Consider the following 23,303-nt stretch of genomic DNA (forward strand, 5'->3'; position numbering starts at 1 on the left):
CTTTTGTTAGGTGTACTTGGTAAAGTAGCCAAAATAATATTATTAAATATTATCATGAGAAATTTCAAAGAATATATATAGGGAAAAGGTTAACATTTAGTTTGAATATTTTGTGGGTTAATCTCTTCATCCTAATTTCAGAATGCATATTTTCACTTTTTTCCCCTCCGTGCTTTCTCTGCCATTCATAGCCCCACCCTGGTAAAGAGAAAAGAGGGGCAGGGTATATTTTCCACAGCTTCCATAACCATACACAATAACCATAACCATCACAATATGAAAAGTGAGTTGCCACCATCTGTCTTCTATTCTTCCCTATGAGCAGAAAGGATAAGCAGTAGGGAGGCAACTTATGGCACCCCATAAAAAAATATTCTAAAATAGAAAAGTCAAACTTTTTCATTCACAGTTGCTTCAATTCAACTTGTAAAATCCAAAACTATTATTAAAGTATTTCCAACAGAACATTTCTCATATGTCCATGTACTTCTCATTTATATTTTTTGTCAGGTCCCCTGGCTCCAGGCTATCCTTGGAAACCTGGCCACCAGAGGAGGCCCTCACAACCACTGTGCTACCTGGCTTTCAGGAAGAATCTGTGCAGGGTAATGCCTCCAGCATCCCAGTCCACCTCAACATTCCCTTTCCAGATAAGCCCATCTGATGTGAAATGGTAAATTTCCTTGGTCAGCAAGCTGAGTCTTTGTGGGTGTTTCATGTTGGACCTCTGTGCTCTTATCAGTTGCAGTACCACTCCCTGTGCTGGCTGTGTAGTCCAAGATAACCAGTGCCTGCATTTCTTGTCATCCCAAGACAAAAGCCACCTGCTTGGACACTTATGTGCATTTCCACAAACCATCACCCCACAAAAAAACTCTACCCCTTATGAGTCTGGGTTTCTTGCGAGCCAGGACAGAAATCAAGACTACCCACATGCCACGAGTCAGCAGCAGTTGCAATGCAGAGGAAGGTATATGCCAACATGGAAGTGAAAAGCAATCCTTTAGCAAGGCCTTCAAGAAGCCTAAGCTGTGCAAGACAAGCAGGTGATGAACAGGTTTGAGAGGAGAGCAAAGGATCTAAGAGGGAAAGGGGGCAATGCTGTGGGTTCCCTCTTGGCAAGATGTTTGGTCCCTGTGGCAGGGCTCAGCCTGCTCCTGCTCACACACAGCACCCACTCGCTCCGTGGGCATGAAGACAAATCCACAGCCACAGTCACGCTGTGAAGCCAGGCAGCGTGTGGGGAGGAGGCCCAGTCTGGGTGCATGGTCAGGAGAGCTCTCAGAGAGTTTTCTGGAACATAAAGAAGCCAGTATCTAGTGAGTGCTCTGCTCAGTCCTACCTGTTATTCCTAGATATTACATTATTAGTTAGCTTACCACCTGGAGGCTGATGCTAAAAAGGGTTAAAGCCAAAAACATCCAAACAAACAAAGAAGAAAAAAATCTCCCAACCCTTGCTGAAAGGCACAACATGCATGTCATGAATGAAGAAAACAATTTCTGCTCAAACTACAGGGCAACCTCTTACAGATTCCTGGAGGTCCTTGCAGAAGAGCTGGAAGATATTTTATGGGTTCTTCCGAATTTAAATCCAGCTACTGGAAGTGGCTGTGAAGAAGGTGAAGTTGCAGTTTCCTGTGTAAAACAGTCCTGAATAGCAACTCTTTACCTGTTATGTCACAGTCTTCATCTGCCAGAACTAAAGGTTTGAGTTCTCCATTAACTGCAGGTTGCTGGTATCATGTTGCACCACACATTGTAAAGAGCCATGATAATCACTCAATGAAAAAACTCCAGGTTGGTTTTTTTTCGTTTGTTTTTTTAAGTGTCAGCTGATATGCGATTTTATCTGTCACGCTTTTGTGTTCAGAGGAACCCAGAGCCAAGCATGGACCATAAGAAACAGGCACTTCACAGATACAGGTTTATCCTGTTTTCCTACTTCTTGCTACCCTACACCCTATAAGTTATTAACACTCAACTAAAAGACTGAGGGCAGAAGGTGAGCAATAGTCTGTGGGCTCCAACCTGCTGGGTTCTGATGAAATATTATCAATTGCCTACCAGACTGTTCTCTCCTGCCCTCAGCTCCATGAGGGGACACCACCTCCCTCTACAGCTGGTTTTTTCCATAAGTTTTATCCAGGCATCTCTTATTTTCTCCACTACTCCTCTGTTGAGGGGCTGACTGAAAACATAGAGCTAGACTGCCCTTTATGAAGTCATAACATCCACCCTTCTCCCCTGTATCTATGAATCCTCCCAGTTTCCTGGCTAACACCTCAAAGATACAGACTCTTCATGCTCAGGCTGACATTGTCCAAACTTCTGTAGATGGCTCTGTCTCTCTATCATGGGTATTACCAAGTCACATATTGCTGCCCAACAGGTAGCTAGTTACCTATCTTCCAAGGTGCTTTAAGAAAACTGCTGGAGTTGAAGGACAGCAAATATTTCTAGAATACAAAATGGTGATGTCTGCTGCTCAAAATCTTGTGAAAACTCATTAACAGCTACTCAGATCTTTTAATAGCTCTGTCTTAAGATTCAGATAGCAGATACAAATGCCTGCTTTATTTTATTGTAGTAATGATCAATTTTAATACTTCCTGTCTTTTAAAAAAAAGCCCCTGGAAAAAACCAACCAACCAAAAAAATCAATCACAGCCTCTACACTACATTTTTGTTTATCTTTCAACAGCTGTCCAAAATCCTCATTAGGTAATACTTTGCTATGCTGTAAGTAATTGAAGATCAGATACCATTGAACTGAAGTCATCAATACTCCATACAAGTATAAGCATCTGTGTGCATAAAGCAACTTGCTTTATTGGTTTCTTACCTCTGAGCTCTTTGGAGCAGGATCAGTCTCACTATGAGGTTCACTGCAACTGTAGGGAGTTGTAAAAAGAAATCTCTTTTCTCAATTGCCATTCTCCTCATGACAGAGAAGATAAACTGTAAAATTTTTATTGCAAAATATTAAAATAAATTACATTTTACAAAGACTTAGCAAATATTTACATACAGTGTGATTTCAGTGACAATCAGCAACAAAGAACAGACAGACAGGCATATTATGGAGTGATAAGACTTGGAACTGTACAAACTTCAAAAGCCGTATGAAAGACAAGCTAATTTTTTATAAGGTAAATCCATCGTAAATGGAATGAAACCCACGAGGCACAAAAATTACAAGTCTACAACAGAGTCTTTGTTTTTGTTTTGTTTAGGTCAACAGACTTGTATATTGCTTTTTGCTGTCCTCATCAGTGACGCTTGTCTATTTCGACACATACTCTCCCAGATCAACCGGAGAAAAAGAAATCAATCTCAACATATACAACTGTGTCACCATCAATCTGTTAATCAATCTATGGTTTTAATTCTGCACATTTTGTGAAATCCATTGCCAGCAACAGATTCAAAATAATTAGCTCAGAAACAACTCCATTCTTTAGTCCAGAAACAACACATTTTTTGTATTTCTTCAGCAATTTCATACCAGTGTTATCAGATGTGTTAGACTGTCTGCTGTGAGATCTGGATCTGAAAATTATGCCCTTCAGGTAAAAATTGACTTTAATAGCACAAGACAAAACCAAGAGGTGTCACAATGTCATCATGAAGGATAGGATCACATAGTCTATAGCACTAAAAAGGGCTCTCATAGGAATAGACTTCTCTTGCCACATTTCAGAAGCTTGCTGGGTTTTTTTCAATTCTTAAAGTGATGTCTCATCTTAGCAAAATTTAAAAGGTTTTTTTGTGGAAGTGGGCCCATGCTTCACACAGTGTGTCTGGAAACACAACCTAGTTATAGGCAACAGCTAGAAAGAAGAGTTTTCACTTCTATTTCATAAGCCTTTCCTGTATGTGCTTTTAAGCTTTCTTTGTGTTTTTTTTTAATCCCCTTTCCTTTCTGTGCAAGATGAGACCTGTCTCACCTACAAAACTAACTCCCCACAGCATTAAAAAAGCTGTTAACATTATTGGTTAGCCAAATGAAATTTTACATGGCATCCAAATAAAGTGTTTCCAGATCTACCAGATAACTGAAATAACTACAAGACCTCACTAGGTAGCACTGGGAAATTCACTCAGGCACTTTTGAGGCTGAATAGTTGAAAATTCAGACTGGACACTCCTCTAACTCCCTATGTGTAAATCTGAGTGCAGAAAGACATTAATTTAATCCCCCAGGCAGCTATTTTTCTCAAGACATGGAAGACAGGCAGGCAAAAGCTGTCTTGTTTAGCACTTCAGCGCTTCTGAGATGGCACCATAATTTCAAAAACCCTGGGAAATGGTCCAACTTTTTGGAGAGCGCCAGTATGAAAGCTATGCACCAGCTAAACCCCTCCAGAACACAAAAAAACAAGTAGGGCTTAACAAGTCCAATTGTGTTGGCCCCTGTGTAAAGAGGAATTTTTTCCCAGTCTTAGGATTACATTAAGGCACACTGTGGGATGTCTTGAGGACAGTTTTGTGAGGTGTGATCATGTTTCCCAAAAAAGCAGGAATATTGTACTTTGTTTTAATAAATTTAAACTATTATTTTAAATCCCATGATACTTATTATGCAGACTTATAATCTATGCTGACTACACTGGGAAAGGCCAGAGAGCCATATCTAACTTGATAATATGAAACAGATCCCAAACATTCTCAGCGCTGGTGTGTAAGTGCACTTCACTACAGAGTGGAGAGTCTGGGTTCCAGTGTGCAACATCCCCTCCCAATCAAAGCATCCAAGCCAAGTGTCTGGGTTGTATTATTTCTGTATTAAAGAGAAATTTCTGTTGGTTTTGGTTTTTTTTTAAATGAATATTGATCCATGCTTTTCCATTTCAGGCACTTTCAGCAAACCTTTCTCTCCTTATTGTCCCGTAGCTTTCTAATTGTCACTAGAACTCTGATCTTTGTATCAATACTGGAAGACAAGTTGGAGGACAACAAAAGCTATGTGGAGGGCTTTCTTATTTTCTTTTAAGTTAACAAAACAAACAAAAACAAAACCAAAAAAAAGTTAGGCTTGCTACACAAGCATCCAGTGTATCATGCATGTCGTCTAGCCTACCATTTCTTACAGTTACAAGGTATGTGTCAACCACAGCCCTTCAGATACGTAGACACCTGAAGGATTTGAATTTTAAAATTACGGGGATGGGGGTGTCAATTAGAAGTAAATCAAAATCTTCTCTATAGGGCCTCTCCCCCTTTCCTATCAGATACATGTCAGTGTCATCAACCTACCCCTGCTCCAAATAGCTGTAACATAATAAAATTTTATTTCTAACTAAAATCTCTTCAGAGATATAAAATAGAGATTACTACCAAATCCAATTATGTTGATTCCACATTATTGCCAGTACAGAGTTGATCCTAGCCTTGTGTTCACTTTCTATTTGAAAAAAAAAAAAATCACACATGGAAAACTCTGAAGAGAAATGAGTAGACATTCCTCCCTTGTATCACAGTGGAGGACTTCAAAACTTCCTCTCAACAGGCTATCCATTCAGAGAGCCAATTTCCCATATGTCCTCCTCCTTCTGTGGAGTAGGCCAGCAACTGGAGCTGCAGGCAATTTTCAGTTATTAGAAATATCTAGTAATTCAAGATTAGTACTGCAAGATTCCATAAACTCTTCTTAACAGAGCTAGTGAGTCTGCCAGCACTACACTGAAAATCAGTATGAGACAACTTTTAACTGTTCACTCAACTTTGGAAACTTTCAGACATACTGGAATTACTTAAATACTGTAAAACTAAACAGAACTTGATACGTTAAGGTTCAAAGGTCTTGGCTGTTTTCTGTTCCAAGTATATTGGATACAGCTGAAGTCAGTACCTTTTGCCAACATGTAATCAAGAGCCTCATTTGAAAGAGTTGTCACGGTTAACACATAGATATAGAAAAAGAAAGAAAAAGAAAAACATGGTATAATTTTCCTTGCAGCCAAAACAATTTGGACATAAATGCTATGAAGAGACATACTTCCTTCTCAATGAGAATCCAGTATCCAAGCCAAAGGATAATACTTTCAGGAGCTTAGAGCCAAAGTTCCTTTTTAAAAGTGCCTTATGGCCTTAAGTCACTTGATCACATCTCAGTTTGCCCAAGATTTGACAATGCCCAGCCTTCTTCAAAGTGGGATAAAATAACCATTGTACATGCACATAGGTCATACTTTAAAACAAATAAGAAAAGTGTAATCAACTGTTTGAAAAATCATCTCTCATTCAAGTCTAGTCTGAAGTACCAAGGCAGGGAGGAACATCAAATAACAATACTGACTGACACACTGCACAGATCAGCAGCAGTGCTACAGGTCCCTTCTGACACACATCAGGGCATCTGGAGAATATCTGTGTGTCCCAAGGAGGTTTTTTCCTCAGAAGAACAGTGTCAATAAAACTTCACCTGTACATAACATATGGTTCATTCAAGTATTTCCTCTAGGAAACGGACAGCGGAAGGACACTTTCAACATGAAAAAAAATTCATTGTATCCTGCTTGTGCTCACACATAGGTCTTCCAGTCACTTTATAACAGTTCTGGGGCTGATGTGCAGTTTAGCAGTGCAACTGGTGAGCTTCATCTCAGATGATTCTTCCTTGGTAGAGGGCTCCTTCTCAAGCTGTTCCTTTGAAATTTAATTTTAATATTTAATACATAAAATTACAATTCACTATCATTTGACAAGCACTGACATAGTCTAGACAGATGCTTATTCCTCAGTCTGTCAGCACAGCTCAGATTTGTGTGTCCCAGTATTCCTTCTAAAGCTTCCCATTAAGAATAACTAGTGGTTGCACCATTTTTTTGTAACAATCTAAAAATGGGCAACTTTGGGGGAAAAAAAAAAAAAAAAAAAAAAAAAAGAGCAAGCAAATGCCTTGCTGTCATTTGTGATAAAAAGCAGGATTCAAATCCAGGTTTCAGAGGTGAAAGGCTAAAGAAGTAACCGAACACATTTGATGCCCAAAACAGTCTCTTTGCCAACAGTAGAGTTATACTCCCAAACTTATTCCTCAATGAAATGCATAAAACCAGAGCAGGTCCAGTGTATTAACCAGTCTTTTCTACTTTGTTCAAGAACCATAAAATCCCAAGAAGCAGGACTCCAAATTCAACTGTTATTTTACAAGTTTTTCAGGTAAGCAAAGCTGATGGGCTTAGAAACCAAGTTAGGATGGGAAAAGAACACTGGCACTCATTAGTTTGGGACTTGCTTTTGTTTTCAAAGAGACAGGAGAAGCTGCAAAAATCTGCTTTTCTCCTTGCTCTGTTACTTTGTTCAATATGCACTGACCACTTTCAGGAAACCATTGTCAGAAATGCGTCACGTTGCAGCCTTCACGTTGCTTACTGTATTATATTCATTCATCAGTTGTTCATAAGGCACAGAAAGTTCTAGCTCATTATTGGTAAATGTAGATTCATCTGAAGATGGGAATTTTACCAGTTTTTTCGCAGTTTCAGATTCCTCTGCGAGATTATCATCCATGGAGGATTTTGATGTTTCCTCATCATCCGAGATATCTTCCTCTTCCTCATCATCTTCATTTACAAATGTTATATTGGCATTCTCAAATATTAAGGGCCGATAGTCTCTGGAGTCCCACACTTCACCTTCTTCTTCACTAATCCTGTCTAGCTGGTTTACAAACATGGTTCCTTCCAGAGGGCTGTCTCCAAGATGCTTGTCGTGCAGGGGTCTCAGTACATGACCATTTTGAATGTCCAGAGAAACCTCATTGTATTCAAATGACTCAGTCTTTGTGTAAGTCACCTGGGCGTCTATACTGGCATTCTGTATATTTTGTTTGGCATTTTCTACTTTAATGATTATGTCATTGTTTGTCTTCAAGGCCTTCTTCCCAATTTGCTTAATAAGATCATTGTAGGTCTCTTCTTTCTTTGAAAGAAAGCTGAAGATGTTGACATCCTTTGATGTACCCATTTGAAGGGGTTTTTTAGACCGAGGATGATTGTCAAATGACTCTTTTCTTTTTTTCCTCCGTTTCTTGATTGCTTTGTGGACTTCCACAAACATACTGACTTTCCAATTAACAAAGAGTGAAAGCCAAGCTAGCCCCAGGTAGATCCATAACTCAACAAAATATCTGTAAAGAGCATGATAGTTTGCATCTGGATTTACACCTACAAAGAATTAAAAACATGAATATTACTGAAAGAGGAATGGCAGATGATGAACATTTGAAGTTATGACCCTGCCAACAATTCCCTTTCACACTAACATAGCTTTGTTGTTTAAACACTGCTCTGAGAGGTGCTAAGTAGGGACATGCAACCCTTTGGACAAAAGAATCTGATCCCAGGTCTTCCCCTTCTTGGCTGCATGCATTCTGACCTCTGGCTTACAACATAAAATGGAAACATATTTATCTTCGCCTTAGATGATATAAAACTGAACTTTTTTCCTCTTGAAAATTACAAGCTTTTTATCTGCCATTGAGGTATGGATATAGGTACCTTCCTTGATGAAAGGATTCAGAATTCCACTTTTAAGAACCATCTTCAAAGCCCTTAACAAAGCAGTGGATTTGAGAGAGACAGGGTTTAGGAAGAAGACTCCAATATACCCAGCATTTCCTGTTGCCTTGTTTAAGAGAGCTGCACAGAGGGCATTGCACCCTAGCGGTACTCTTGCACCCTGCTATTATACTGGATCCCTTTCACGGGTCCTGAGCTGATGTGGTGGGTAGGATAACTCCTTGTCTGAAATAAGGACCAGGGGCACCCAAAAGAGATATGAAGTCAAGAATTTGGGTCCAAACTTAGTCCAATAAAGGCCCTAGGTATCTAAACTCAGATTGAAGAGCTAGTGCTAGACCATTGGATTAGTGCCCAGCTTTAACTGAATCTTGTATTCAGAAAAATGTTTCTGAAAAGCTTAGAAATCACCTTTTTGAGCTAAGAGTTCAGAAATAGAATTGCCACACGAAGCACCTAATGAAATGTTACAGAAAACACAGATACTGACCAGCAACAAAATCTCCAAATCCTATGGTGGTGATAGTGATGAATGAGAAATAGAGGCCTTCAATGTAATCCCATCCTTCAGTCACCATAAAGACAAAGGGAGGAATAACCAGATGGACCAGGACACCCCAAACAATGAAAATAGCTGTGCACGTAATTTGTGCTTTCCTCTGTAAAGAAAAAAAGAAAAAAGTCAGGGAAAGATCTCCAAATTTTCTTTTCTCATCCACGGCACCAAGCATCATCTGACAGTATCAGACTTCTCAGGGTTTTGTGCTAAAAGTTTCAGACATAACTAAAAGCTACCATCTAAAGTAAGCACACAACTCTTTTGGTGTTTGGTTTATTTTTTTGTTATGCAGAACTCACTATTCTTACAACTACTTGATCAAACAGGATTATTTCCTCCTGGTTTTCTTTCATACACTTGAAAAGTTTACAGAGATCATCATATTTTAGAAACAGGAGTGGGAGACAGACAGAGCACTCTAGTCTAAAAAGCAGCCAGTACCTCTGATTTTCATTTTATTCATTTGAACATAGAAGACAAAAAATGTTTAAAATGCTTCTCTTCTGCTATTTCTGCCTCCCATACTTTGGCACTCATAACCTCAGCACACAGCTGCACTAACACATGCACTCTGCCATCATTTTCTGTACTTTCCATCAAAACGTACAAAACCAAAAAACAAACAAACCACCAACAAAAAGCCACAAACAAAAAGCCCACAAGCCAGTAACTCAGAACAAAACATTTTTTTCCAGTTGGTTCACCACACAGCAGGAAGTACTCATGCTAGCAGAGAAGCAGGTAGGAACAAAGCAGGACAGCTTATTTCTGTGCCAGCAGAGCTTGCACGGAATGTCTATGAAGTGGAGCCTCACCTACATTTGTCCTACAGGTTTCTAATGTAAGGAGATGCATAGGTCTCCACAGAAGATACAAGATCTGTAGTTAGTATGAAAGGTTTCTGCAAGATCTTATTTTACTAAAACTTCCTGCAGAACTAATTTACCAGACACAATCCCCCTTTTAGTTATTTCTGTGCACCACCATCTAAGAAAATTCCTATTTGTGCAAGTGGTCATTTGCCAATATTAACGGGTAAGTTAAAAAGTAAAAGCTTGATTCATACATCAAAAATACACAGCACAATGGTAAACAAGAGTGAGGCTTACCAGGCTTACTCCTCTTTTTGTCAGAAACTGGCCCAGCCTCTTGGCACGTCCTCCAAAGAACTTCCCCAGAGCACTGATCCATGTCAAGCAGAGAGGAACTCCAAAGAGCCCATAAAATATGCAGAAGAGACGCCCAGAGGGTGTCTTTGGAGAAACATTTCCGTAACCTTAAAACAAAGGGATAAGTATGTGCATGGTCTGTTCTTGCTGCAGAGAATTCAAGGCAACTCTACCTACACACCAAACAACACTACATGGGCTTCTGCTATATCAGAGGCTCCTTAGTTCACCATCTATACAAGCTTTAGTCTACTTGAGCAGCTGAGCTTCTGAATCTGAATAACTTCCAATTCTCCTCTTGTATTCCATTAATGCATGCTGAGAGGACTGCTGCATTTTAAGTGTTTCCTAGATTTTGTGCATCTTTTTCTTGACAAGATGAGATAAATATGAAATAAAGCTTAACCTAATATGATTCTCCAACCTTATTCAGTACTGTTTAAAACCTGACTGAATCAGTTTTATAGAATAAAAGCTCAAAATTCATCCTGAAGCTAGCTTCCACATGGAATATCCACCATGCACATTTAGCTCATGACCTAGTGCCTCCCCAGTGCCTCTCACAGTTTGTGAGTTTAAGTTCAAGGTGAATTGTGACAGGGCCAGGTATTTCAACAGAATTTAGTTCTTTGCTGGTCACAGAAATCAACAGGGCATTACGAACTAAGGCTCTAAAATCAGCAGCCTATTTTCTGCTGTCAGACATTTACTTCTGTTCCTGACTTCAACCTTTTCTTCAGTTGTGATGTAAGTTGTAACATAAGCTGAATATAGTGGTTTCAAGTAGTAAGGAAAACCACAGTAGGGCATACAGTTTAACAGTAAGACTTGCATTTCTGTATGCCTCCAGCCTTCTCCAGCTATTTTGCATTCCCAGGTTTTTTTGTATCATAGGTGTAGCAAGGGTGTAACACAACCATACAGCAAAGATTTTTCTGTAAAAGCAGAAGGCATTGAGCTCTGAAAATCTGAGGAAGAAGTCTTTCAATGCAGAGGGTTCTACAACCACAAATCAGTAGCAAATTTTAGAAGCAAATACTTGTTCTACTTTGCATTCTTTAAGACAGATAAAACTTCTAGATTGCTCTGCAAGCCAAAACCACTGGTAAATGAGTAGCTTAAGAGGATGCATGTTACTAAGAGGACAGCTATACAAAAACCTCAATACTTTATGTATTAACTTAATGGAATATTTTGTAATACTTTTGTTTGAGGATTTAATGATTTAGATATTTAAGTGCCTGACTTAATGGAACTGGAATGACATCAATCATCCCCACCAGCACCTGGAATAAGTTACTTATTGGAAAGGCACACGTCTCTCTTCTGTATGTCCATAGAGAGAGTGCCAAAATCATCTTTTTTTCCCTTCTGGGAACCTGTGGGTGAATTCATACTGTAGGCAACTCTGGCAATTAGGAATTTATTCCCTGGGTAGCATGACACACAAATGGAAGAGTACAAACACACTAGACCATACAGGAAACTCTCAGTTAGGAAAGTTGACATGGTAAATACTTACCGATTGTAGTGATGACAGTAGCAGCAAAGATCACAGCGTTAGGCCAATTCCAGTTGTTGAAAGTATTGTTCCCAGTGATGGCAACGCCCTGTCCAGCAGCATTTGACACAACCTGCAAGAAAACATTTTACAGTCATTCTGTAAAGTCATTCTGTACAGTCATTCCACAAACTGGAAAATTCTGGTAGCCTGAAAAAGAAATGTGTTTGTCCCTCAGATTTTCCTCCTTTACTCATGCTTTAAAACTAAGTTTTCTTGTGAATGCTAGCCTAGTATTTTGTTAGCAACAATTTTAGGAAATATTAAGAACTTCCTTCACCTAAGAAGCAATACAGGTGCTCTGACATTTAAATAGAAGCTTTTAATTAGATAAAGCTTTCACTTGATTTACCAGTTTAATCCAAATGGATCTCTTCCAGAGACCAAACAAACTCCTCCAGATTGAGCTGTCATTTAACCTCCAGTGCAGTTCTTGAATGTAGTTTAATACTAGGGGCACCTCCAGAACTACAATCCATTTCAAAACACTGTTACATGCCTCAGCTTGACCTAGGTATGAGCAGGAATATAGAATATAGATACAGCAGGAATATAGAATCCTTGGCAAAAGTAATACGATTGGTGTTAATTCACCTGTTAATTCCCTGGCAAAGACAACCCATCAACAAGAAAAATTAAGACTTTTCCAAAGTATTTCATACAACATACCTATAATAATTATTATTGAATCAGGCCCATCTTTGAACCTAGCATGCTGTGATGATTGCAAAGCATTCATTTACAACGTTTTAGGGAAAGCAAGTGTAGTTATTGGCATTTCCACAGATTCACTAGGTCAGTTTCTTAACATCTGTTCAGATCTTCACGTGATCAAGAATTATCACCCATCTTCACCTTTTGTAGGAAGGAACTTGAAAGATCCAGCCTCCTCAGAACTATACTATAGAAAATGCACTGTTCAAAATAACCTAATGACTATTTAGCAGAGAAAGTCAATCATGCATCTTGCCAATTCTGACCCGTATTTCTACCTCCTCAAAGTACAAGAGAACAGGAGTTTATCATAATCTGTCCTACAAATGCCCAGTTATTTAAATCTTTGTAACATCACACTGCAGTTAACCATTCTCAGGTTACTCAGCTTTTTTCCACTTCAGTTTAAACCAAGGTTGTCAGAGTTTTGTTTAGAGGCTCCAGAAGAGGGGAAGGCATTTCCAAGAGTCAATTCATCAGACTATGCCACTTTCTGTGCTTCTCCCTCAGTAAGTGTTGAATACAAAGAGTATCTTGAGCTAAATACCTAAAACTGGAGGTGATAAACAAACAAAAAGCCAAACAGTATGTTTGGTTTTGTTTTTAAACAAACATAACAGGTGAGGATTATTTTTAACTGGTAAGAACTTAGAGAGGTACCTACAACCAACTCTTCCTCCCCTCGTCACCCCTTCCTTCCTACTTGATTAAGATCTGATTTTGGACCCAGCAGAGACTCAACACAAACTTCAATAACTACTGAAAACATACACAAGTTAGCACAGGTTTTAATTATTCTTGAGACTTATTACATACCACCACCCTCCTACTGTAATAAAAATGCCCTCAAAGTGAATGTATTGTGGATATATAAGATGCAAACAATTTAATTAAAAATGCACTTTCAACACACAAGCTATTATAGAAGATAAAAGGAAAAGCACTGAAAGTGAACGAAGGTACAGACTAGATTTTTCTCCTGTTAAACTCAACACACATGCAAAACTACATGCATTGTCTTTCCATAGCCTACAGGGTCTGCATAAAATAAGCGACAGTTCTTGCCAAGTCAGTAACTTCCTAAGGTGGCAATGTTAAAATGAGAAGTAGCCCTAAAATGGGCAGGCTGAGAGCACACAAGTAAACACACTATGACAGCCCTTCCAAAAGAAAGATTTGAGGTAGCTACAATGGATCACAAAAGTTCATTGAGTAGAGACCAAGGAAACTTCATTAATTTCTGCTATGGTCTGCAGATGAACTCCCTAGAAGTCCCATTGACATACACAAGCTGTATAACGCTATGCCTGAAAACCACTCCTTGACTTCTTCCACTGTCCAGCAATACTAAATGTTATGTCAAACACCAGTTCTTCTGTCATTTTCCATGCTGTAAGCACACTCAGATTACTTCTGGCATTGTGTTATTTCCTCACAGAGTGACTGATCTCACAGGGATGCACTCAAATATTAATTTCCATTATTGTCACTGGGCAATGATCTCACTGCATTGCTCCACCTTCAGGCTTAGCTCATGAGCTCAGTTTCCCATTACATATGGGTACTTTAAGATCCACCAGCATTTGAGGTCTGGAGCTGGGAAGGAGGCCCAGACCCAAGGGGAAGACAGTGCTGGACTAAGTAGCACACAGATGCCCTTTCACACCTGGGCAAGTGAACGTTTTGGAGGAGAGATGGCCAGCTCTCCAACTTATATAAATGCTTTCTTTAGAATCCACATCTCCTCTCCAGCCAAAGATAGGGCACAGAATGCCCCAGACTGCCAGTGAAAGATTACTTAAACTACAGAAAATTCTCTCTGAAAAGGCTTGGATGGGAAAATAGGAGGCAAGGAAGGAGAGGACCACAAGGATACGTGGTACAAGTGTTCTTAACATCTTGAAAGATGTCATTTAGAAAATAACCTTTTCAAGTATGCCCAAATTCAAAAGTTGAAGATGGTTAACTTGGAATTTACACATCATCTTAGACCCCACCTCACAAAAGTTTGTACTAGTAGAGGTAGGGCATCATTTTCAGTCAAACGATTTCATTCTCCCACTCCTCAGCATCCTAATTCTGCACTTTAGTAAATGAGAAAGGAAAAGACTACCTACAGTTCCTGGAGCTATTGCTGGAAGTCAGACTTGCAATTGCAGAGCAAGATTTAAGATACACTTAAAACCAATACTTCTTCTGATGACATTAACACAAGTAGAAACCAGGATGCCATTTGAACATAATCAAGCAGACATTTTGCTCCCTTTGCAAGTACTTCCTCACAGACAAATCCCAGCACTGCTCCAATACAGCCTTATGTTTCCTGGGCTTGGTGACATTTTTATTAACCCTCAGATGACCACGTTCACTCAAGATTTACCAGATAACCACAAGAACTTGTTGTTAAAATCTCTATCTTGGGCAAAGAAGAGAAGTTTCTCTTCAGTTCTTTGAGCACATCCCACTTGCATCCTCCCTATTTGGCTACAAGTAGGGCTGAAAAGTTCTCAAAACGAACTGGAAAAGAGCGAGGAAAACCCTTGACCACAGGTATTATGGGTATGGCCCTACTTCTATTTATTGTACTTCTGTATTGTCTGCTGAGATCAAACCCATAACAACAAGTTTTTCCTAAACTGGGAAGCCATATAGTAATGCATTTATTCAAATTTCTTTTTTCTACTGGCTTGTCAAGATTTGCTAAGGCAAGACTCTATTGTGGCATAAAAACTTGCAATAGTCAGCAGACCCAGCTAAGCTGTTCTTGTCTTTTTATTAGCTGGAGGGATGGTTAAGTTTGATCAATACCATGGCAAAGTAAAATAGTTCTCATCAGAATGACATTTAGTCCCTGTAGAAGTGATGCTATAAAACGAGAAGAACAAGCATACTGGAGACTAACTAAGCACATTGAATATAATATTTTACTTTGGATTCTTGGCCTCACAAAGAAGAAAAATGGGACAGAACTATCACTTTCTGCTTCTGTCAGAATGAGCAAGTACACAAAGCTTTATTTTCTTTCTAGGAAAAGAAGAAAAGATTATTTTACTCTGTCCCTCAGGTACTTCTATACATTGATGACATCTTCCTCAGTCTTCTTTCCTTGAGCCTGAACAGCCTCAACTCTCTCAGCCTTTCCTCCTAGGAGGACTGAGCATCATCCTCCAGTCCCTCAGTCATCTTAGTGACTCTTTGCTGGCCTCTCTCCAGCATGCCCCATGTCTTTCTTCTACTGGGGAGCCCAGAACTGGATACAGTATTCCAGGTGTGGCCTCACCTGTACAGAGTAGAGAAGAATCCCCTCCCTCAACCTGTGGGCAGTGCTTTGCCTAATACATCCCAGGATACCTTTGAACAACTTTGCTGCAGGGGCACATTGCTGCCTCATGATTAACCTGATGTCCACCAGGACCCTCAGGTCCTTTATTGCACAGCTGCTTTTCAGATAGGTGGCCCCAAGATATTACTGGTGGATGGATTCCCAGGAAGTTAGTGATATTAGTCTAAGAGTTAAGGACAGCAAGAAAGGTGGGATACAGGTTTTGCATATCAAGTAAGGCTAGTTTCATAGTTGGCCTGAAATCCTAGCCACTTAATGAAGGGTTAGCTGGCTCTGCTAGCAATGAGCAATAGGAAAGAAAAAGGACTTGTGGGTCACTTATGGCCAGAAAGACAGATGGGCCAGACTAAAGGCACAAGACAATAAATAGACCACAAACTAGTGCAAGAGATCCTGCCCCATAGGCAGTGGATTACACAAGAACAGCCAGATATCACCAGGTCTCTGTTGAAGAGGATAAAGCATCCCATGTTATTGGGGCAGATTAAGCTTCTCTCAGTGGTAGGAACATTTCTCTTTTGAAAAAGCAAAGTGATTCTCCGTAAGAAAGGAGATGTAATTGAACTATTAAGTCCCAAATCAGAACCAGTGGCGTTCATTCTATTCTCAGAATGTTGCCATGTGCATAAAGGACAACCCCACCTGGCTGCTGCATCCAAAAGCAGAGGCCATTAAAGCAATAACTGATGCAGCCTTTCAGGGCTCCCAGGCTTTGTCCCCACTTCTGACTCTGATGGAAAACAGTAATTTTGCTTCTTTCTCAAGGTCTTTTAACTGAGAATGTAAACATGTCATGCACAGAAAAAAACCCGAGAATTACCAACCGACCAAGTACTTTAGAGATGTTCCTCCAAGGAATAAAGCTTCAACAGCAATCTCTTCTCACATCAACATCCCAATACTTTATACAATTTGGAAAAAAAGCAGAAAACTGTGGAAGAACTACCTGATCTGGAATACAGACAATACTAAAAAATTAGCCAATTATTATAATATTATTCAGGGTAATAATGATTAAATTTATTATATCAGATTAAACTCTATACTGTTGTTCATCTTTAAGCAGATTTTAATTTTAAGCAAGTCCAGCAGCAGAGCAAAACAAATGGGTGAAGCAGTAAAAGTAGTTTTATGGACATTTTTCATGGCTTTAAAAAAAAAAAAAAAAAAAAGGCTTGAGGTTACTCTGAAATTACTCATAAAATTAAAAAAAAATTAAATCCATGCCATGAAAATTGTACATATTTGTCCCCCATGATTTTTGCAACTACCTGGGTTTTCTAGTTCCATCTGTACAGCTGCAGTAGCAGTCAGCTGCTTATGATAATCAGATTTTTAAATACAGTCAAAACAGAACTAATTGCTAGCGTTATCTTACAAAGAACAAAAAAACTGAGTCATATGTTAAAGCTATCAGGTCAGATATACAGTAAAAAACTCTGCTGATCTAGATAATATTATCACAAGACTCCATGTAAATAAAGCAAAAAGAAACCCTCTCAGTCAGTATCCTTTTTTAAGGCAAAAAGTCTGTGGGTGGTCACAGCTGGGCTGACAGATCAGCTTCCTCAAACTCATCATGCAGACAGGCAGCACAGTTGCCATAGCCAGAAATTTCCTGCCCAGTTGGCACGTTGCACTTCCACACGTGCTTGCATATTAAAAGCAGCAGAAGATATTTCACACACACATTCTAAATTTGCAGGCACTTGATAGCTACAGCAAGAGCAGTAGATACATGAGCTAGGAATCCTGGATGACAGCTGTCATAGATCACCTATTGAATTAGTTTGTGTGTCTAATTTGTAAGTAACAAATATATATTTAGTATAAAAATAAATGCCAGAATCTATTGTATTGAGTTCTAATAGGTGGAGATAAAAAAAAAAGGGGAAAAAAATATTTACAGTCAAATTTCTTCCTCCCAGCATTCCTTCTGCCTCCAATGTGTCCTGACTGAGTGGACGATACCGGCATCAGAGAAAATATTTTCCTCACTAAAGTATCTTGGCAGCTTGGGGTTTGAGCAAGGAAGGGGAAAGAGAAGCCAACTATGCAACTAATGGTTCTACCAATGAGTAAAACCCAAAGAAACTGTTTCTCCCAATTACTTTTAATGACCAGTTATATGAGGTGTGTACATATAATCAATGATTTATTTTCTGTTTGAGTTCTCAAAAATCTTCATATTAACCTACAGACCCTTGAGACTCAAGTATTTCACCTCCATTCCCAGCCTTCACTTTCGAAGACAGGCACACTACTGCTAGGAAAATGTTACTATACTGTGGTAGCCAGAGACAAAAAGGTCTCTGCAGAGCTGCAGAAAGATGAGAGAATATTCATAAGGTTAACTGATTTGACTAAGGCAGCAGAAAGAGCAGCTATTTCAATGCTCTCTTTAGGAGAGCTGCTACACACTTCTCTGTGCACAAAGAAACAATATATTCCTTCTCACTGAGAAAAAAAAGAAAAAAATCCTTTGAATATTAGAATACAGAAAAATCACAGCCTAGAATACAGCTGCTTAGCACCTGGCACATTTGGTGCATAATCACTCAAGGCAAGAGTTGTCAGGGAAGGATGGTAGTAACTATCTATACACACCTCGAGAACAGCTCAGTCACCAGAGGAACATGGACTTGTGGTTCCTGCCATCCTTTTCTTCACTCCCATCTCTAGCGTAATGAAAGGCTTATCCTGATTGCTCATTTAGAGTTCCCAGCTGCCTAAGACACACTGGCAGGTGACCAGGCAGGGCCAGCACAGCGGGCCAAAGGCACAACCCTGTTGGGCTGCCTTAGCCACTTCACAGCCTCTGCAGGACTATGCTAACCAGCAGGACTTGGGATACCTGACCTCTCATTTCCCTCTCGGCATTATCTGTGCTCACAATATGAATTGCATGTTTGTCAGGACAAGAACCATGCCAGATGGAGAAAGAAGTCTTTTAGCCGAGTCCTGGATTTCCTACTTCACTTCTGTGGGGAATGGTTTGCGACCTTTTTTGTACAAAGAAAAATAAGAGGAGTGAACCACATTGTCTCGGTCTAACAGGCAACACCCTTGTGTCTTGCTAACCTGTTGAAGTTTTCCTGGCCTTTCCTGACCTATACAGAAAGTTGAGTTGGAAGGTGGTTGGGGCAAGAGGTGCAGGATATGAGTCAGCAGCACCTGCATTAGAGAAGGATGGTGGGATTTCATAAATTCCACATTTATTAGAGGACCTCAGTTGACTACACAAGTCTGATTCCGGATCAACTGAGCACATAGGAGTGAATCTGCAGTGAATTCAACTGCTGTGTGCAGTGTTTCTTCCTGGCTGGCCAATACCAAGAGTTGTTAAGTTCTCCAACACTCTTCCTAATCCTAGAATTCGTACAGTCTACTTGAAAAAATGTAAAATCCAAGGCAGAAATAGCTTGTTTCTAATAGCACAATGGGGTTATGGTCAGTAGCTACCTAGAACAAGGTCAAAGTTGAAATGAAGGCAAAAAAAAAAAAAAAAAAAAAGGAAGTAGGCATTGAGGCAATAATGTTAACTTTTACTTCTAAAATAACATAAAACACAGAACTTTCACGTTTGGTTTTGACCAATGCAAAAAACCAAACCTTAACAAACGCATTCATGAACATGACCTGAAAAGCCAGAGCTCAATATGGCAATACAGGATACTTTGCTCCTTATATATGAGCTGCACTAGAACAAAAATAAAAAACAAACCCTGGAGAGCAAGTGTTAGTCCCAGTGTTTACATTCCTGCATAGATCAACTACAAATAGAAGGGGGACAATTTTTCCCCTTGCTGTCATACACTGCATTTATACAATGGTTGATTAAGTGTTATTGCAACTAAAAAACATATTTTGCATTTTTCAATCAACAGTAAAATACAGTTCCTATCAAAGGGCAAATTTTTGAAAATTCCCACTTGAGGAAAAAACCCAAACAAATAAACCCTAGAAAAACTTGGGCTTACATAATTCATGGGAGAGTTTTCTTTCCAGCAGCAGGAAAATGAGCTCCAGAACAAGTTGGTATTTTCACACTCCTACCAATATATAGCAGACAGATGTTACCTTGCCAGTTTGCTGGTCTTCAGAGAAAGGAGAACTTAAAACTCTCTTTTAACTACTTCAACTTATCAGTGCTTGTTTTGGGGGTTTTTGGTTTTAACAAAGTAATTATAACAGGTATTTAAATTTGCTAAGTGTTTGCAAATGATCCACAAGTACCTCAGCATACAAAAGCAAAAGGTTTACATACATGCCAAATACACTGTAGATACCACATTTTATCCAGAAGATTTTAAAACAAGATTTAACTTGACCTGCAGAGAATGTTTAGGTAATTTTGTTGATTCTTCCTTTACTCAGGCAACTTCTTAGTGTTTCACTCCATTCACACAACAATCCTTCTCAATGCACAAATGAACTACAGAACCAAGACACACTATTGCTCTCCCTTCATTACACTTAACTTTGGTCTGTCAGCAACTTGGACTTCCTTCTACTCATACCTTTTCTTACCTAAGCAAGCCTGCAGCACATGCCATTTCATACAGAGCTGTCCCTTCATCTAAGCCTGGGATTTAAAGAATGAGCATAAATACATGTCTGGCTTTCACTTTGCACAACTTTTGATATATTCCAGGGCAGTAAACCAGATATCATTTGTGTCTCTTAATTCAAAATATAGCACATGCAGAGGGCTTTTTACATGTACCTTGGTCTTGACTGCTTCATCAGGTCATATTGTCACAATTCTTTTTTCTTGTGTAAATAAGTATTGGGGGAGCTCCTGTTCCTAGACTTTGATGTGCCTAGCTTTTTTCTTTTTCTTTAAAGCAGCCTTTCCACTTTTACTAGTATAGTATACTAGTAACTAACACAGTGTGGCATATATTGTCTGGTACTGGGCTTTAAAATAGATCGTAATGAAAGTAATGAAGTACATGCTATGAAGAAAGCAATGGATTAGAACTGCAGATTCCTTTAAATTTACTGATTAGCCAGGAAAGCTGAACAGGCTCTCCAGTAACTACACCCAAGTATCACAGTGCTAAACGTACACCTAGGCATAGAAGATACCACAAACATGGTCTTCAGTGGAGGGAAAAATATTGACAGACTTCATCACTCTGCTGTAAAGAAAGCCTGTCCTTTGAAGAACAGGACTGAGCTTGAGGAGGGACATTCACATCTTAACCCTACACACATACTTTTATGCTGGAAAATACTGGTAAGTAGTTCTGAGCAAGCTTCATTTGAGGTTTAAGTGCTCAGAACTGAGGAAGAACACAGAAATATCTCAAAGAAAACTGGAACTACCATCTGTGAGTTCTAAGATACCTTTGGAAAAGAGACAGTTTGTTGATTGAATAAGCCAATTCCTATTTACACCTAAGGTTATATTAAGTTAGTTGTTCTATTTGAAGTCACACTAGTAACCAGTCACAGAGTAACCAGTACGTACAGAGAGGATTTGAACAGGAGCATCCTTGCTATGGGGTAGTGCAGTACTGCACGCAGGCTCCTGCGATTCCCTGAAAATGTTGCATGCAATGTTTTTTCAAAAGTGCTTGTATGCAATGCCACCAGAAATAAAACTGAAGAGATGATACTATCACAGGTCCCCCTATGCTTTTTAGACAAATGGTCTAAAAATCCACCCTGACCTTGCAGAAGAGACCTTCTAACTATTCTGCTTAGTGGAAAGGAAATTTCTCCTACCTCCTGCCAAGCACTGATGACAGTAGCCTTCACCCCCATCATTATTTTAACTTGCCACCAATTACATGTGTTAAACAATGATTGAAGTTCTTCGGAGGACTGAGTCTCAGAAGGAACAGAGTGAAAACTTAATTAAATCTGGGCACTTCAGGCTATTCTCTCTCCTGGGTTTTGTTTTTTTCATGTGTAATGTGTGTGGAGGAACAATATTTAAAAGTTAAATTTTTTTAGCAGGGATCCAGCATCAAGATTTGTTAATGCATAACTGCTGCTACTGACAACCAAGTGAAGAAAGGAAATACTTTACCTGGCAAGGGTATTCTCACCAAAAACAGGACTAAAAGCATGAGTCTGTTCTTGCCACTGTGTTCTTTTACTCTGTATGCTTTCTAATTGGCAAAAAAAAAAAAAAAAAAAAAAAAAAAAAAAAAAAAAGAACTAGGGTGTTTGTTTTTTGTTTGGTTTGGTTTTCTCTTTGTTGGTTTGGTTTTTTTATTACAATTTAACTAGATTAAGTTATCCTTTCAAAAGGCAATTTGTTAATCCAGATTGAGCAGAACAAATCATGACCTTGAAGCACAATCTTTATTAATCAGAAATAGCTCTAATCAGTCAGAAACAAGAAGAGGAAAGGTTTTTGCATGTAAAATTAGAATACGCATGCTCTACCCTTGTCTTACCTCATCTGAAGGCCATGCAATAAATCATTAATTTAGAGGAGATTTAAAGAACCATACTTGCTTGAACCTGAAAGACTCATAAAATTTAATTGTGGCTAATATTTATGAGTCTGGAAGCCTGAGGACACAGTCCAGTGGAAACACTTTGTGAGTCTATAGTCCAATTAACTCCATATTACTGCTTGGGAATGGAGAAGGTAAATAATTGTGCCACCTATTCCCTGCCTGGAGAGTTGATCAACATTAGACAAAGCATGAGAAGGATGAAACAAAATACAGAAGAAGTGAGAATAAATACCTTGAGCATTTCCACAGTGCCACCATTAGATATATTCAGTATTATTCTATCTTCCCTTCACCTGCCTCAGCCCCCTTCTGTGCCCAAATTAAAACCAGACATCCACAAGCTTACCATTTGAGTAGTTCATAAAGATGTAAAAGCTGATCACTACAATGAATTCTACTCTAGCTACAGGTCCTTACAAATGATTCTACTTGGAGAAAGAATGAGTCTTAGTATTTCTGCTGTGAACTGCAAGATCACCTGCTCCATCAGCATTTGTGGCTAACACCAGCACTTCTGCATTCCCACCAGAGTGAACACAAAGCTTCACAAAATATATTGATATTTTTGAGTTTCATAAGGGAACAAGATGCAAGTGTACCCTTTTGGTTTTTGGGGGGGAGTTTGGTTTGGTTTTTTTTTTTCTGTTCCTTGGTATGGAAAATAAGGTCTGAGATTTTTGAAGTTAATGGAAAATATCCTGGGAAACAAACACTGTTGACATGATGAGAGAACCATCTCCTGTGGGACAAACAAGTGGATGTAGAACAAATGAACCACTTAATTCTCTCAAGCTTCCCAACTTCTGCAGTATCTGAAAATTAATCAAAAAATAGTAGTTCCAGGAAAAAAAGTGTTGATTTACCAATGAAAATACCTGCCCATCAAAAAGAACCACTAGAAAACCATGCTCCCACAAAAGAGCAGACTAGTAAAATACACCTAGCATTAAAATT

At 39.1% G+C, this 23,303-nt stretch overlaps 1 protein-coding gene across 1 annotated transcript in view; it reads right to left on the bottom strand.

Moving 5' to 3' along the window:
* Nucleotides 1-2,934: 2,934 nt before the first annotated feature.
* KCNK5 (potassium two pore domain channel subfamily K member 5) overlaps nt 2,935-23,303 on the bottom strand; it is a 34,805-nt gene continuing 14,436 nt past the window's right edge. Inside the window, exons 2-5 of the mRNA XM_030448246.1 lie at nt 11,775-11,886; nt 10,193-10,359; nt 9,015-9,183; nt 2,935-8,170 (exon numbers count right to left, since the gene is read on the bottom strand). Of these exons, the coding sequence (XP_030304106.1) occupies nt 7,350-8,170; nt 9,015-9,183; nt 10,193-10,359; nt 11,775-11,886 (1,269 nt within the window). The 3' untranslated portion in view covers nt 2,935-7,349. The remainder of the gene's footprint in view (nt 8,171-9,014; nt 9,184-10,192; nt 10,360-11,774; nt 11,887-23,303) is intronic.

This window comes from Calypte anna, chromosome 3, assembly GCF_003957555.1.
Source record: "Calypte anna isolate BGI_N300 chromosome 3, bCalAnn1_v1.p, whole genome shotgun sequence".
In the NCBI taxonomy this organism is placed as follows: domain Eukaryota; kingdom Metazoa; phylum Chordata; class Aves; order Apodiformes; family Trochilidae; genus Calypte; species Calypte anna.